The 16,561-nt window shown below is 43.2% G+C and overlaps 1 protein-coding gene across 3 annotated transcripts in view; it reads left to right on the top strand.

Moving 5' to 3' along the window:
• Nucleotides 1-16,561, top strand: part of LOC137376636 (collagen alpha-1(XII) chain-like) — a 268,726-nt gene that overhangs the window by 173,016 nt on the left and 79,149 nt on the right. For all 3 annotated transcript variants that reach the window (XM_068045570.1, XM_068045573.1, XM_068045571.1), the window contains 4 exons: nt 5,218-5,361; nt 8,374-8,538; nt 10,027-10,065; nt 11,490-11,628. In XM_068045570.1, coding sequence (XP_067901671.1) covers nt 5,218-5,361; nt 8,374-8,538; nt 10,027-10,065; nt 11,490-11,628 — 487 coding nt within the window. The remainder of the gene's footprint in view (nt 1-5,217; nt 5,362-8,373; nt 8,539-10,026; nt 10,066-11,489; nt 11,629-16,561) is intronic.

Below are 16,561 nucleotides of genomic sequence, written 5' to 3'. Positions count from 1 at the left end.
GTGCAGAAATGTGGAACTAATTGGGCAACTCTTTCAAACAGTTGGCACAGGCACAATGGCCTAACCAGTGATTAGAAAAGGTTGAGCATAATTTCTTGATTTTTTTTTTATTCGTTCATGGGTTGTGGGCATCGCTGGCTAGGCCAGCATTTATTGCCCATCCCTAATTGCCCTTGAGCTGCTTTCTTAAACCTCTGCAGTTCATGTGGGGTAGGTACACCCACAGTGCTCTTAGGAAGGGAGTTCTAGGATTTTGACCCAGCGACAATGAAGGAACAGCGATATAGTTCCAAGTCAAGATGGTGTGTGACTTGGAGGGGAACTTTCAGGTGATGGTGTTCCCATTCATTTGCTGCCCTTGTCCTTCGAGTTGGTAGAGGTTGCGGGTTTGGAAGGTGCTGTCTAAGGAGCCTTGGTGCATTGCTGCAATGCATCTTGCAGACGGTACAGGCTGCTGCCACTGTGCATTGGTGGTAAAGGGAGTTAATGTTTGTGGATGGGTTGCCAATCAAGCTGGCTGCTTTGTCCTGGATGGTGTTGAGTTTCTTGAGTGTTGGAGCTGCACCCATCCAGGCAAGTGGAGAGTATTCCATCACACTCCTGACTTGTGCCTTGTAGATGGTGGACAGGCTTTGGGGAGTCAGGAGGTGAGTTACTCGCCGCAGGATTCCTAGCCTCTGACCTGCCCTTGTAGCCATGGTATTTATATGGCTACGCCAGTTCAGTTTCTGGTCAGTTGTAACTCCCAGGATGTTGATAGTGGGGGATTCAGCAATCTTGAAAGTCAAGGGGAATTAGTTACATTCTGCCTTGTTGGAGATGGTCTTTGCCTGGCACTGGTGTGGTGCAAATGTTACTTGCCAAGTCTGGATATTGTCCAGGTCTTGCTGCATTTCTACACGGACTGCTTCAGTATCTGAGGAGTTGCGAATGGTGCTGAATGTTGTGCAATCATCAGCGAACATCCCCACTTCTGACCTTATGATTGAAGGAAGATGATTGATGAAGCAGTTGAATATGGTTGGGCCTAGGACACTACCCTGAGGAACTCTTGCAGTGATGTCCTGGAGCTTAGATGATTGACCTCCAACAACCACAACCATCTTCCTTTGCGCTAGGTGTGACTCCAACCAACAGAGAGTTTCCTCCTGATTCCCACTGACTCCAGTTTTGCTAGGGCTCCTTGATGCCATACTCGGTCAAATGCTGCCTTGATATCATGGGCAGTCACTTTCATTTTATGCCTTGTTTATAAAGCCTACAATCCCATATGCTGTTAGCAGCCTTCTCAACTTGTCCTGCCATCTTCAACTACTTGTGAACATTCACCCCACCACCCCCCCCCGCCCCCCCCACCTCCCCAGGTCACTCTGTTCCTGGAACCATATTAATGTTGTGCCATTCTGTTCACTGATCCTGTGTTGTGTCACACTCTTGACTACAGTGAGTCAGCTGCAAGTTACAATAAGGAAAAGTGCCCATCATTTCTGAGACCTCCTTTGCAAAAGACATAACTTTTCCAATCTCAGGGAGCTACAGACATTTAAGTTCTTATACTTCTTCCCAGTTCCGACTAGCCACAGAGCTCTCATGTGATCTGAATGAAATTTGTCAACATTTCGGCTCACACATACTGCCCTCTGTGAAGTGAGTCACCTACATGTTATGCCTGGAAGTTTGTGTTACAGGCTTGAAAACTGAGAGTCCTGAGGCTCAACTCTCGACAGGATTTGAGATTACTTTCCATGTGCAGTATGCGCAGGATTTCCACCCTACAAACATGTGGCTCATTAAAAGGACAGTGTCTCCAGCGTCTGGCAAAGCTTTTCTTGTATTTGCTTTTTCTTAAGGAAAGAAAGCACAGATTGAGATTGGTATGAATCATACCAAAGTGCGCAGTCGCACACAATTACCTGGATTAACATCACTCTGAAATGATCAATAGGCTTGTTTAGCTTCTGTTCCTCTCCAAAGAAAACAAGATTCGTCAAATTTTATGTTTTTTTCTTCTTGAGGATAGTGCTTCTTTAAAAGAAACAAATCAGAATACCCAGATCCAATTTTTTGCCCTCCCTTTTGTACTCAATGTGTCCAGACGTGCACTAGCAAGAAAGACATCTGTTAGTCTTTTCTTCTACCTAGCGTTTCTGTAAAGTGCCTTGAGATCTTTTCTACTTTAAAACCGCTGCATAAATGTTGCTTGTCGTACTTTGTTGTCCTAGGTGACCGGAGAGGGGTATGTAGAGAAGATGTTTCCACTTGTTCTAGGGATCATAAATATAAGATAGTCATAAATCCAACAGGGAATTCAGGAGAAACTTCCTTACCCAGAGAGTTGTGAGAATGTGAATCTCAATGCCACATGGGATATTTGAGGCAAATCGAACGGATGTACTTAAGGGGAAGCTAGAGAAAGGAATAGAATGATATTCTGATAGGGTGAGAGGAAGTAAAAGAGTAGGAGGTTGGGCCAAAAAAGTCTATTTTGGACTATGGTAAATGTGCTAGCATTCTGTTGTAATATGCACAAAGCAAAGTGATGTCCTACATAAGTGTTAGGCATTCGTATGCTAATAGCTCATTGTAGGCTTTTCAGGTTGCAGCTTATAAGGCACCATATTCCAGTTCAAAATAAAATGATTAAAATGAAATAAGTTACACTGTTATCAACAGGATAAAGGAAATAATTGAATGAGCAAGAGCAGAAAGATGTAATTCATCAGCTGAAAAATCATTGCCTAATTCCCAAGCTGCATTGATTTTCATTTCTTGTTCTGCTTTCTCAGCAATAAATATGCAACTATTAATTTCAAAAAACAATTGCTGGTAACGGTGATTAGTAATTTCCCTTGAGAGGGTCATGGGAACTTTACTAATAACTCATTGAATATCAGATCACATTTAGTCTGATTATAATGTTCTTGTAGCTGTGTAAAAGGTTACTTGAAAATAAGCCAGATTATTTGTTTTGGTGATGCTGGCTGAGGGATAAATATTGGCCAGGGCACCAGGCAGAACTCTTCTGCTCTTCGACGAAATAGTGCCATGGGATCCTTTACATCCACCTGAGAGGGCAAATGGGGCTTCGGTTTAACTCTTCATCAGAAAGACAGCACCTCCCAACAATACTTCTCAGTATTGTACTGGAAGTGTCAGCCTAGATTTTTGTGCTCAAGTCTCTGAAGTGGGATTTGAACCCCATGACCTTCAGACTCAGGGGAAAGAGTATTAAGCACTGACACTTCAAAAATCTCCTTGCTGGCAAGTAGCATGGTCCTAAACATTAGTTTGCCCCAGATTCAATCCTGCTATTTGTAAGGAAGAAAAGAAGTTCTCAGCACGAGCACTCGCCCTTCTCACCCCCTTTGTTAAGGGCAGAGCAAAGTACCTTTCAGTCTGTAACTAATGACTTAGGAGCTCTTGTAGACCAGCAAAAAATGGGCTCTGTCTCTAATCCATACTACATCTGAACTTGGGTGTGCTTTGTTACATATTCGCCAGTTTGCTGGATATTTTATATATCTGATTTATCTCTGAGCAATGCAGATATGACACTAGTTCTAAATCAACAACATGTTTATTTACAGTACTTTAAAATATCTCAGCACTTACAAGATTTCAGTACAATGTCTTTCAGAACACTCTTGTGTTTACTAGAACCTTCCAGCCGGAAACTTTAGTTTCAGTTTCAAAAACTCTTAAGCTCCACCCATAGGCTTATAAATGGGAAATCATGTTTGACGAACCTGTTGGAGTTTTTTGAGGATGTTACTAACAGAATTGATAAAGGGGAGTCAGTGGATGAAGTATACTTGGACTTTCAGAAAATACTTCAGATTTTCAAAAGCTAACATGCTTTTGATAAAGTCCCCCACAGGAGGTTGGTTAGCAAAATTAAAGCACAGGGATAGGAGGTAATGTACTGGCATGGATTAAGGATTGGTCAACAGGCAGAAAACAGAGAGTAGGAATAAACTGATCATTCTCACATTGGCAGGTTGCGACTAGTGGGGTACCACGAGGATCAATACTTGGGCCCCAGCTGTCCACAATATATATCAATGATTTGGATGTGGGGACCAAATGTAATATTTCCAAGTCCATGGATGACACAAAACTAGGTGGGAATGTGTGTTGTGAGGAAGATGCAAAGTGGCTTCCAGGGGATTTGGACAGACTTAGTGAGTGGGCAAGAACATGGCAGATGGACTATAATGTGGAAAAATGTGAGGTTATCCACTTTGGTAGGAGGAATAGATGTGCTGAGTATTTCTTAAATGGTAAGAGATAAGAAAGTGTAGATGTATAAAGGGACTTGGGTGTCCTCATCAATAAGTCACTGAAAGCTAACATGCGAGTGCAGCAAGCAATTAGGAAGGCTAATGGTATGTTAGCCTTTATTGCAAGAGGATTTGAGTACTGGAGTAATGAAGTCCTGCTTCAATTGTATAGAACCTTGCTTGGACCGCATCTGGAGTACTGTGTGCAGTTTTGGTCCCCTTATCTTAGGAAGTATATTATTGCCATAGAGGGAGTGCAATGAAGGTTCACCAGACTTGTTTCCAGGATGGCAGGACTGTCTGATGAGAGAGATTTGGGAAATTGGGCCTGTATTCTCTAGAGTTTTGAAGAATGAGAAGTGATCTCATTGAAACCTACAAAATACTTGAAGGGATAGACAGGGTAGATGCAGCTAAGATGTTTCCCATGGTTGACGAGTCTAGAACCAGGGGACACAATTTCAAAATAAGGGGGAAGCCACTTAGGACAGAGATGAGGAGAAATTTCTTTACTCAGAGGGTTGTGAATCTTTGGAATTCTCTACCCCAGAGGGCTGTGGAAGCTCAGTCATTGAGTATGTTTAAAGTAGAGATTGATAGATTTCTAAATACCAATGACATAAAGGGATATGGGGATAGTGTGGGAAAAAGACATTGAAGTGGATGATCAGCCGTGATCATATTGAATAGTGGAGCAGGCTCGATGGGCTGAATGGCTATGTAAGCAAGCACAGTGAACTCTGATCAGTGGAAAAATTAATACAATAAAACCCAGATCAATTAACCCATTGAATACTACATGCTTGATGCTAACAAGTTTTCCATTCCATAACAATGACATTTGGCACATTCATAAACGCGAAATGCTATGGTGAAATATAATTTGCCGCTGATTTAATCTGATGCCAACTTTACGGCCTTGCCTTTTACATTTCAGGTCGAGCTCTCAAGTTTTTGCGCGATAACGTCTTCATTTATCCAAATGGTATGAGAAAGACTGTTCCCAAAGTGCTTGTTGTCGTCACTGATGGACGTTCACAGGACGAAGTTAAGAAACCCGCACTGACGTTACAAGAAGCTGGTAAGTATCCGAAAGAATTAATGTAGCAGTCAGTGATGCTTTGGGACCATTAAGGCTCAGTATTGGTTATCTTGCTCTGATATTACTTCAGTCTTTTGCTTAATCTGACTGCTCCATTTTAAGTGGAAGTTCCTTTCCTTTCCTTCCGTATAGGTGTGCCCACGGATTAGTTTATATTGAATATTTTAGGAAGTGAAATGGTTTTAATCCTTAATCTTTTGCACCTCAGGCTTTTATTTAAAACTGAGATCATTATCATGTAAGGGAGAGAAAGGAGCCAAAAAAATCTTCACAGAATTATTAAAACAGTGACAGAGGCTATACTTGTTCCAGGTGAATGACATCATGGCAGAACCAAAAAATGTCATCTCCATTTCACTAACATGAGTTCAGCTGCTTATCCAATTTTTCAGCAGTTGTTTAAAATCATTCTAATACTAATATGTGTTGAAAATTATCAAATGTATACACAGTACATAATAGCAATCACTCTTCTTTATCACAATGCTTTATTATAACTGTAGTTTATCATGTGTGTTGTGTTTTATTACAATGCATTATTCTAACTGTTTTATTGCAATGCAGTGTTGTAACTGTGCTTTATCAATCCATTGTTAAGCTTTGATGTCTATAACTAGAGGCCAATATCTTGACCATTACTGACCTAAATAATTGTTTGAGAAACAGGGTGTGAAATATTGTCCCCTTTGTCCCTTTCTCGGTCAACGAGATGGAATGTTTTTTCTGGCGTACCTTCCAGTTATGCTGAGGATGAAATTGGTCTATGTCGGCAGTGTGAAGTGAGCTCATAATAAATCAGCTGCTGATTTTTCACTGCACCGGTTTTTACTTTTCATTGGCTCGGAAAATATTGCCAAAACGTTTAATTTCAAACCAAGTAAAAACAACAGTGAGACTAGGAAAGGAGTCTCCACAAAGAGTTCTGTGAACTTCAGTGGAAAGAAGGTTGTGTACAGTGGAAAAATTGGCTGCCGTTTTGCTGCAAGCCTGTTTCACACTACTGGTGGAGACTAATTTCACCCTGATGAAAGGTCACTGACCTGAAACGTTAACTCTGCTTCTCTTGCCACAGATGCTGCCTGACCTGCTGAGTATTTCCGGCACTTTCTGTTTTTATTTCAGATTTCCAGCATCTGCAGTATTTTGTTTTTATCCTAATTTCACCCCTTGTGTGTTGAATATCACTGGTAGAGGGAAGGGTACAAGTCACCAGCTCATTCACTGTGTCAACAAAACAATGGTGCCAGATTACACATTTATTGATGAGGAGCATAAATGTGTTTGGGTACATGGCCACCTTTGATTTTTTTTATAGTTGAGGTCATTCCCATTTTGTGCATTCCCGTGCAAGTGATAACCATTCATCTTTATGGGAGATATGCAAGCAATTGTTTGTCACTGACCTGAATGAATGAGCTGTCTGTTCCTACACTCTCAGTGCTAGGAGATAACTGGGAGAATGTTGACATACCCAAGCCATTCAATTTCTCAGCCATTCATCACATAATCATTCACATGGATCAGGAAACAGATGATACCTAATAGATTTAAACACTAAAACATTTTTGGCAAGGGATACAAAATGACTACATTACCAGCATGAGTTAGAGTTAAATCCTTGCTCCCCACAAGTCATGTACACGGTGACAGAGAGTTTGAAGCACTGATTACTCTTGGCTGATGGTATGTATTAAGCTGAGGGGTATGGGGGAAGAGGGCACATTTAAAGGGGCAAATGATTGAAAACAGCGAATCAAATTGTAAACTGGTAAATGGACTGTCTGATTAATAATTAAACTTTATTTATTTATGTAGAGATACAGCACTGAAACAGGCCCTTCAGCCCACCGAGTCTGTGCTGACCAACAACCACCCATTTATACTAATCTTACATTAACCCCATATTCTCTACCACATCCCCACCACCTACCTACACTAGGGGTAATTTACAATGGCCAATTTACCGATCAACCTGCAAGTCTTTGGCTGTGGGAGGAAACCAGAACATCCAGCAGAAACCCACGCAGACACAGGGCGAACTTGCAAACTCCGCATAGGCAGTACCCAGAACTGAACCCAGGTCACTGGAGCTGTGAGGCTGCAGTGCTAACCCCTGCGCCACTGTGCCGCCATGTTCCAAATGGTTTGAGAATTGCTGTTTCATGTTGCTTGAATCATGATTATTTTAAACAACAAATTTATGAGTAATGAGGATGCAAGACATTTTCCATTTACAATTTTTTTCACTCTCCCTATTTGTGTGCACGACCTTGATGGGTTAACACTCTCCATCCTGCTTTGTTGCCTTGGGCTCTGATTGTAATTAGATTGTGGATGTGGGGGCACACCAGTTCTTCTCTTATACCAGCCGGTGACCGTCCCCCATTAGCAGATTTATAAATTTGTGGGTCTCAGGTGTCAATGTTTATGCTCAGAGCAACAGACAAAATGTTTCCTCTACTGGCCACACTTCTATAGTGTAAAAGCTTAATGTGTGAGCCTGTAGTTCTGGCCCAGTCATATATCATTGATGATTTTGGATCCTCACCATATTGTCCCATGAGTCCAGCCTTGCAGGATGGAGACTAAGGTGGAACTGATAAGATTTTTTAACCAATTAATCAGAAAAGAATATTTTGGGATACCGTACATGAGTAATTTGATACCTGAAGTGTGGTGAGTGTAGCTTGTTTGGGAGGAGTAGGTGGGAGGAGTAGGTGAGTTTGGACCTATGGTTCCCAAAGCTCTCCACCACTGGGGGTTTTCGTCACCATATCTGGGTTTCTTGTCGACTCATTGATAGAGATTGATTGTTATGATTAGTCAACAACTCCATTATTGGTGTATCATGTGACTACCAGGATGGTAGATGGAGAACAAGATGGACCTTAGTTTTTTTCAGCCAGCAATTCCTATGTTCTTAATTACAGCTCAATGATAACTGCTGACAGTCTCTTAAACTAAAGATATGTGCTTTTGCCTACCTTGCAGGTTACAGCGTGTTTGTCGTGGGGGTGGCTGACATTGATGTTACTGAGCTGAAGAACATTGGCAGCAAACCCAGCGAAAGGCATCTCTTCATCGTGGACGATTTTGATGCTTTCAAAAAGATTCAGGATGAGCTTATCACCTTCCTTTGCGAAACAGCTACTTCAAGTGAGTTACTTTCATTCATGTCATTGACTGGTTTCCTCTCCGGCTCAGCATCTATGGAACAGTCATTGCATTAATTAGCTACAAAGCTTCCAGCTTCCATGGAAAAATAGGTGGAACCATGGCAATGCGATTGCCAAAAATGCCCATGTTGGAATAGGCAATCAACAAAAGTAGACAATTGATGGAGGTAGCAGCAAGCTGCTAGCACTCATAGGACCATACCCCAATGTGGATTAGTGCCAGTAAGAAAAAAATCGGCAGAGGCAGGCACCGAATGCACTTCCATCTTGCTTAGTTGTGCAAGCTGCACCTCTTTGTTAATGAGCCTGAGGCAGAAGTCTACCAAATGCAGCTCTTCCTCATCTTGTTTCAATCAATCATCCTATCCTGTTAACATTCCATGTGTAATTAGGGAGAAAGCTTTGACAGATTTCTTATGTTGTCTGTACGAATCAGACAGTTTTTTAATATCTGCTCTTCCTTTAACAGAAAATGACAGTGCTTCCTTGCTGCTGTAATCACAGACTTGCAGCTAGCTGTCCTTTGGACTGGAAAGCTTAATGATAGCCACCAGCACATTCACCAATTTTAATGGGGCTGGTTCTTCCGTGGTGGTTTGCAGTCAATGCTGAACTCTAACCCACACCTAAGGTTTTTTTTTTATTCTTCACTCCTGTCCTGAACAGTTGGATTCATTCTGCACCATGCAATGGTGGGTGCCAGCAGCCTACCAGTAGCTCACTTAAGTGGCCATTATCGATTGTTGGCAAGCTGTTTGGCCATGGAAGATGTCACAGCCAAGACCAACCTCACATGCCACTGGTGGCATTACTGGGTTGTAATCAGGAACAACACAGAATGCCTCCTCCTCCCTAACCCAGGAACACTGAGACCAATTTCAGTGTCCCTCCCCAGATAAGATCAACACAAATCAGGGTTCAAAAGCTCGGGACATTCCCACTCTGAATGGCTCAGTAGCAAACCACAAGATGCAAATACCCACTAAGTCTTTTCTTTGAATATATAAAAGTGAAATGTGTCGTTATTGCAGCAGAGCTTACTTTCTGCTAAAGGGGATACGGGGGCTGAAGCTCCATTGGACTTCTCTCCATTAACCCCCCCGCCACCACTTCAGCAAAAAATCCACGGGAAATACAGGAAAAATGGTGTCACTACCGAAATTGTCACTAACAATTGGGAGAATCCCTGTAGGAATTCAGCTCCACCGCAGGGGAATGGGACTGACTGGATTGCTCTGCAGAGAGGCGGCATGGACTTTGATGGGTCGAATGGCCTCCTTCTGTGCCATTATGACTTTATATAATGATGCAGCAGTAAGATCATAAAGAAAATAAACTCCTCTTTTCCCCGCATGGTGAACACAAAGACAAGTTTCACTGGTGATTCAATGGCAAAGTTAGTACCTGTGTCCTTCAGAAAAATGTGTGTTTTTACCTGTTAATGTTTCTTTTCTTTGTCACATTGCAGCTTGCCCGCTGATGTATCTCAATGGATTCACTACACCAGGTAAGGAACACATTGCAGTCACTACTGTTCTCTTACTGAATCTGCCACAATTACACAGCAAGGAATTTCACTGAAGTTCAGAGGAAGGTGACCCAGTACTGGAATGGAATGTCCATTCTGACTTGTATAAGTTGGATAAATGGCATGTTAATATTTATTTTTTAATGAAGGCCTGTCATCACAAGCTGTCTTTGTGTGGGCTAAACTATCTCTCGCTACTCTCTGTCATCTTTTCCTCTTTCTAACCGCTTTCTCTCTTCCCCTTGTCACCTGTGTCTGTCTTTTCCTCTCTCACTTTTCATCTGCCTCCCCCTCACCTGTCTTTCCCCTTCCCATCTCTCTGTTCCCTTCTCACTGCTCTGGCCCTCTCACCTGCTCTTTCCCTTCTCACCTTTCTCAACTTTTTAACACTCTTTCTCCTCTTCAACTATCTTTCTCTCCCTCAACTCTCTCTCTCTTTTACTTCTCTCCTTACGCACGTTTCACTTCTTCCTCGGTCCTCTTCTCCTTCACCTTCTCACCTTATGATCCTTTTTCCATCTCTATTTTTTCCCTTGCTCATCTCTCTCTCCCTATTCTTACCACTATTTCCTCTTCCAATTCCACCTTCATCTCATTCTCCCTGTTCTCACCATTCTCTTTCACCTCATTATCTCTCTCTGTATTCTTACCACTCTTTTCCCTTCTCACAAATCTCGCTTTCCTCCTTTCTCAGGTCCCCTATCTCTTCCTCTGATTGTTGGGATTTTTCCTGGCAAGTTTAGGAACCCAATAATCATGGGTGTGAGCTTATGCAGAAGAAGAATTAATTAAAACAACAGTTCACTTTCCTGTCAGTTCCAATTCAACAAGTAGTCCTAATAAATATTTTATCCTCATACAGTCGTTTATATACTTGTAGCTACATTTTAGATACAAGGCTAGATGGTGTGTCTCAGAAAGATGTTTTGGATTGGGTCATCCAAGTCAACCCGGATCTAGTTTTCAGCATCAATAGTAATAGATCTTCTGGAAGTCATGTTTGGGTGGTGATCAGGAGCAGAGACCCTAATTGATTTGTCCCTAGCTTTTCTAGACCAGAGGCATTGGCTGAGCACTTCCTCAGTGCTTTTCCTGCTCTGACACTGCAACTTTGCTCGAAGTGTGGCAGAAAGCCCATTTGCGCATGTAATTGGGCATTGCGGGATGGAGGGGGGCTCTGGTACACCTCCGGAAAAGTTGTGGGAAAGAGTGGGAGCAACTCCAAGGAAATGTCTGGCGGCAGAGATGGATATAGCTCCCTTACTGGGGACAAAAGAAGCAGCATCTTCCTGAACCATTAGGCCATTGAGTTGCTCACCCAACATGATTTGAATACTTTCTTTACACCATCGAAGAGAAATGAGAATGTCTGACATATAGTCATTTGTTTTCCTATTGTGAAGGTTACAGGATGCTGGAGACATTCAATCTGACAGAGAAGGGAGCCGCATCAGTTGCAGGAGTTTCTACGGGACCAGGGTCTTTCAATAGCTATACATCTTACAGCATTCATAAGGATGCAAATCTCCATCAACCTACCATGTAAGTTCACGTGCTGTTGTTCACTGTATCTCTCTCTCATATCCATGGCTCAATGGGTAGCACTGTTGCCTCTGAGGCTGAAGGTTATGAACTCAAGTCCCACACCAAATACTTCAGCATATAATCTAGGCTGACATTTTAGGGCAGTAGTGAGGGAGTGCTGCACTATTTTTTGGATGAGATGTTAAACCAAGGCCCCATTTGCCTTCTGAAGTGCGAGTAAAAATTCCATGCTAATATTCGAAGAAGAGCAGCAGGTTTCTCCCCAGTGTCCTGGCCAATATGTATCCTTCAACCAACATCACTCAACAACAGATAATCTGGTCTTTATCACATTGCTGGTTGTGGGATCTTGCTGTGCATAAATTAGTTGCTTCCAACATTACAATCCAAAAAAGTACTTCATCGGCTGTAAAACACTTTGGGTGTTCTGAGGTCATGAAACCTGATGGGCCAAATGACGACCTTTTGTGCTGTAATGACTATGTAGCTGGCTGGAAAGTCGGGGGGTGAGCTTGCCTCTGCGGGGCCTTAAGCCACGCTGCCATTTTGTGTGGCTCAGGCCCATAATTGGCTTCAGTCAGGGATTCTGCCCCTCAGAGGCAGTAAGTCCTGTCTCTAAGAACTGCTGGTCAATCTTCAGTCCCAGCAGTGCCACTGGGAGGAAGCACTGGAAAAGTTAAGTGAGGGGTAGGGCCTCACCGGGGACAACTGACTAGGTCCCGGCAAGTGGTGGTAGGGTGGAATTGGAGTCTAGGGCAGGGTGTGTTGTTTTAGGGGAAGTGGCCTGTGCTCTGAAGGGGCCCCCTGGGGGACACTAAGTGCCCGATCAGGAGAGCTCCCCCAGAGCCTGCAAAGAGGCTGCCAGGTATCACTAGACAGCTTCCTCAGTTGCTGAAGTACCCGTCTGCCGCTAGTAAAACGGCAGTGGCGGTGGGAAGAGGCCCTTAAGTGGCAATTAATTATTCACTTAAGGGCCTCAATTGGCCTAAGTGTGGGCGGGCATCTACCACCTCCCTTACCGCTAGTAAAATAGCAGCGGGGGCGGGTAGGCGATGGGCACGGCAACCCCTACCTCCCACCCTATTTCATGCCCCACCCCACCGCCTCTGAGCCAGCTCCTGGGTTTGGGGGAGGATGTGAGTGCATGGGGTGTTAAATTCTGGCCTATGACTCTAAGAAAGGAGCCATATAAATGCAAATTCTTTTTATGTGACGTTTCCTGCACAGAAACAGACCAATCAGCCCAACAGGTCCCTGTCACCTCTCACCTCTCGCCTGTGGGAGACAAGACTGTGGGTTCAAGCCCCATGTCTAGACTCAAGCATATATTTGTATCTGAGCCCCAGTGCAGGATTTAAGAAAGTGCTGGATTGTTTGGAGACCTTGTTCTTTGAATAAGATGTTAAATTCCATTTTAAGATGAGTAGGGAGTTCTCTCAGTATTGTGGACAATATTCTTCACTAAATCAACAGCACCAAAGACAAATTAATTGGTCATTTATCTCATTACTCTTTGCGGAATCTTGTTGTGCATGAACTAGTTGCTATATTTCGCTTCAAAACAATAGTTACTACACTTCAAAAGAATGATATTTCATCATATATGAGACACTTTGAGATGCTTCTCAAAGCTTTTAACTCTACAGTTCCCTTCCCTGCAACCCCTGTTCATCTAACTCCAGCCTCGTGTGGAATCGCTCCCTCCCTTCACTCCGCCAATGGTGGCGATATATTCAGCCATCTAGGCACTACGATCTGGAATTCCTGCCCTAAGCCTCTCTACCTCTCCTACTTTGACCAAGTTCATGGGCCTGAATTAGCTGAAAACTTACAACACAGCAATGGTGTTATCTATGGTGTTATTCCAGGGAGGAAACCCAAGAAATAATGACATGAGAGACTTATGCAATTAAGTATGCTGGGCCATAATTTTCTGGGACTTTTGTGCTGCTCCACAGAAACCCTTATGGACTAATATCATAGTTCAGTCCCCATTAAAATCAATGCTGACACTGAGTTTGCTGAATTAGTGCCACTGTGATCGCTACAGACACTTTAGATCATGAGAGAATGGCACTAGTGGGCCAATGTCTGAGTATTCAATCGCTTAGCGGGTTACCTGAGGGAAACATCTTTACTGATTTGTTTTGACAGCTATATATGTTTTGGTTTCCATTAACTGATATTATTTCTATATTATGATTTACTGAAGCTCGTGCAAGAAGCATGGTCTAGAATGCTACTGTCTTCTCACAAATAGTTTGGGAGGATTTTTTATTTCAAGGAAAATAATTTTTCACCTGGGCATGAAGCATCGCTTGGAGCAATGGAAAAACGAAAATCTGGCGGGGAGCTACATGTCCCCCTGCCACAGCCAGCACTGAAACTGATAAATACTCTTTGCATTAATTAGAATGGAAGGAAAATCGGGCAATGTCTGTTACCGGCATGCAATCCACCCCATCAGATTCCCTTTTCTGCACTTAAACCAGGCAATACTTCAAGTGCAGGTGATACAGGCTTAAAACTTTACCCCACATACACCCACTCAGTGGCCTTGAAGAGGATGCAGAGGCGATTTTCCGGATTGTAATAGGGGTGGGGGTTCAGTTATGTGGAGAGACTTGAGAAGTTGGTAATATTTTCCTTAGAGCATGGAAGGTTAAGAGGAAATTTAATAGAGGTGTTCAAAATTATGAGGAGCTTTAATAGACTAAATAAGTAGAAACTACTTCCAGTAACCAGAGGACAGCCATTTAAGATAATAAGCAAAAGAACCAGAAGGGCGATGAGGGGAATTTTTTTACACAGTATGTTGTTATGATCTGGAATACACTACCTGGAAGGACAGTGGAAGCAGATTTAATAGTAACTTATAAAAAGGAATTGGCTGTGTAATGAAAAAGGAAACATTTGCAGGGCTATGGAGTAAGATCAGGGGAGTGGGTTGAAATGGGCAGCTCTTTTTAAAGGACTGGCACAGGCGCAATGGGCTAAATGGACTCCTCTGAGCTCTATGATCCTATGTCTAGAGATGGGATTGAGACTTTCCCAAGGCCAATTCACAGAGCACTGTTATTTTTACAGGGCAAAGAAATATTCATCAATCTTGATGAAATGTATGGAAGTGAAAAGACAATGTTTTATTGTACAGAATGAATTCACAGCAAAAGATGAGCATAGTTTGTGGGCACACCATACTCCAAACCTAGTGAAAATATCACTGCTAAATAATGTGTATGGGATATAATTAGGGAAAGCCAAATCCACAATTATGTGAAATAAAAGGCTTGCAATAATTGACTAGTGGTTAACCAAACAGGCAAAAAACAATTGCTTGCCACAGTTGATATTTGGGCAATTATATCATACTGTCAAAAGGTCATATCCTGGAACAATGTCCCTCTGTCTTGCCCACTCACTCCCTCTCTTCCTCTCTCCCCAATCTTTTTTCCCCCACTGGTTTTCTTTCTAACAATAGAAAATATGAGGAAAGGTTTCAATCTTCACTGAAATTGTACAAATATTCAGCTTCATATTTTGCATTATTTTAATGAATTGCCAACTAAGATTGGGCTTCTGATAGCTCTGTAGAGGCAACTCACCTTTTTGTTTTAAATTGCTCAGTTTTGCATAATTTTAACTCTTGTTTAAAATTGAATACACTTCACCGACAACAGTATTTGCATCTGAGTTGAGTAAGTCCTAAAAAAGAAGGATTTGGGCTTTCTGGGGAAAATTATTGACCTAAGCAATTAAATACTCCACAGGACATAATAGCCGGAATTTGACGCCCCCTCAAAGAGTGGGCCGGAGGTGGGGGAGGGGCGCAAAATGGAGTGGAAGGCTGGAGGGGCCCTACCCGACACTCTCCCGCCTCTGCTGCCATTTTACGCGGGGTGGCGGCGGCGAGTAATGGCCCACCTGCCCCAGGAAAATTTAAGGCCCTTAAGTGGCCAATTAATGGCCACTAAAGAGTCTCTGCCCGCCGCCACGGGGGCTTTACCATTGGCAGGCGAGTAGCCCAGGCCTGAGAAATGCCGCCTGATAAAGGTAGGCGACCTGATGATGGCCTGGGAGGGGGGCCCCCCTGGCCAGGCACACTGTGCCCAATGGAGGGCCGCCCCCAATGCCCCAACCACCCTCAGCGCCCAACACGCCCCCTGCCCCTCACAATTGACCCCCTTGGCTCGCCGGGGCCTGACCGATCACCCCCAACAAGGCCCAAAAAAACCTACCTCTTTTCCGGGGCCCTCCTTCCTCTTCATCTGGAAGCTGGGTTGCAGTCCCAGCAGTGGTCACTGCTCCCAGTGGTGCTGCTGGGACTAAGAGCTGCTGGCCCACTGATTGGCGGGCAGCTCCATTAGACGGGAACTTCCTGCCTCAATGAGGTGGAAGTCCCGTCTGAGACAAATTAAGGGCCTGGGGACTGTAAAGGCTGGTCTGGATCACCAGGCCCGGAGGAGGCGGCATCGCCACTGATGGCTCCCATCTGACAAGCGTAAAAGTCCAGCCAATGGCCCAGAAGTTTCAGTCAGCAGTGGAGTGACGGCACTTACCGCTGACTTCGAATAAAGCTGCCCACAAAGATTTAGTGATTTCTGTGACGTGGATTCCACCTTTCCTGACATTAATTTGAACCTGGCGCCAAGTCAAGGGGATCCCCTGGCATCCAGCAATAGTGATGACATCAAGCAGCTTAAGCAGCCAATCAACATTAAAGAATTCACACAGATAGCAAACCAGGAAGTAAAATGCACTGATTATCCATTTTTTTTATTTTCCTGAGACAGGAATAAAGATTGGGACATGCACATTAGAAGCTGAAATATCATAAACAAATATTAAAAAAGATTAAAAATTATGGATTTTTTATCATAGTGGGAAAAATTGACATCACACAAATATAAAATTAGCTATCCAGGTCCAT

This window comes from Heterodontus francisci, chromosome 13 (genome assembly GCF_036365525.1).
Source record: "Heterodontus francisci isolate sHetFra1 chromosome 13, sHetFra1.hap1, whole genome shotgun sequence".
Lineage (NCBI taxonomy): Eukaryota > Metazoa > Chordata > Chondrichthyes > Heterodontiformes > Heterodontidae > Heterodontus > Heterodontus francisci.
This window is presented reverse-complemented; position numbering and strand designations above follow the sequence as displayed.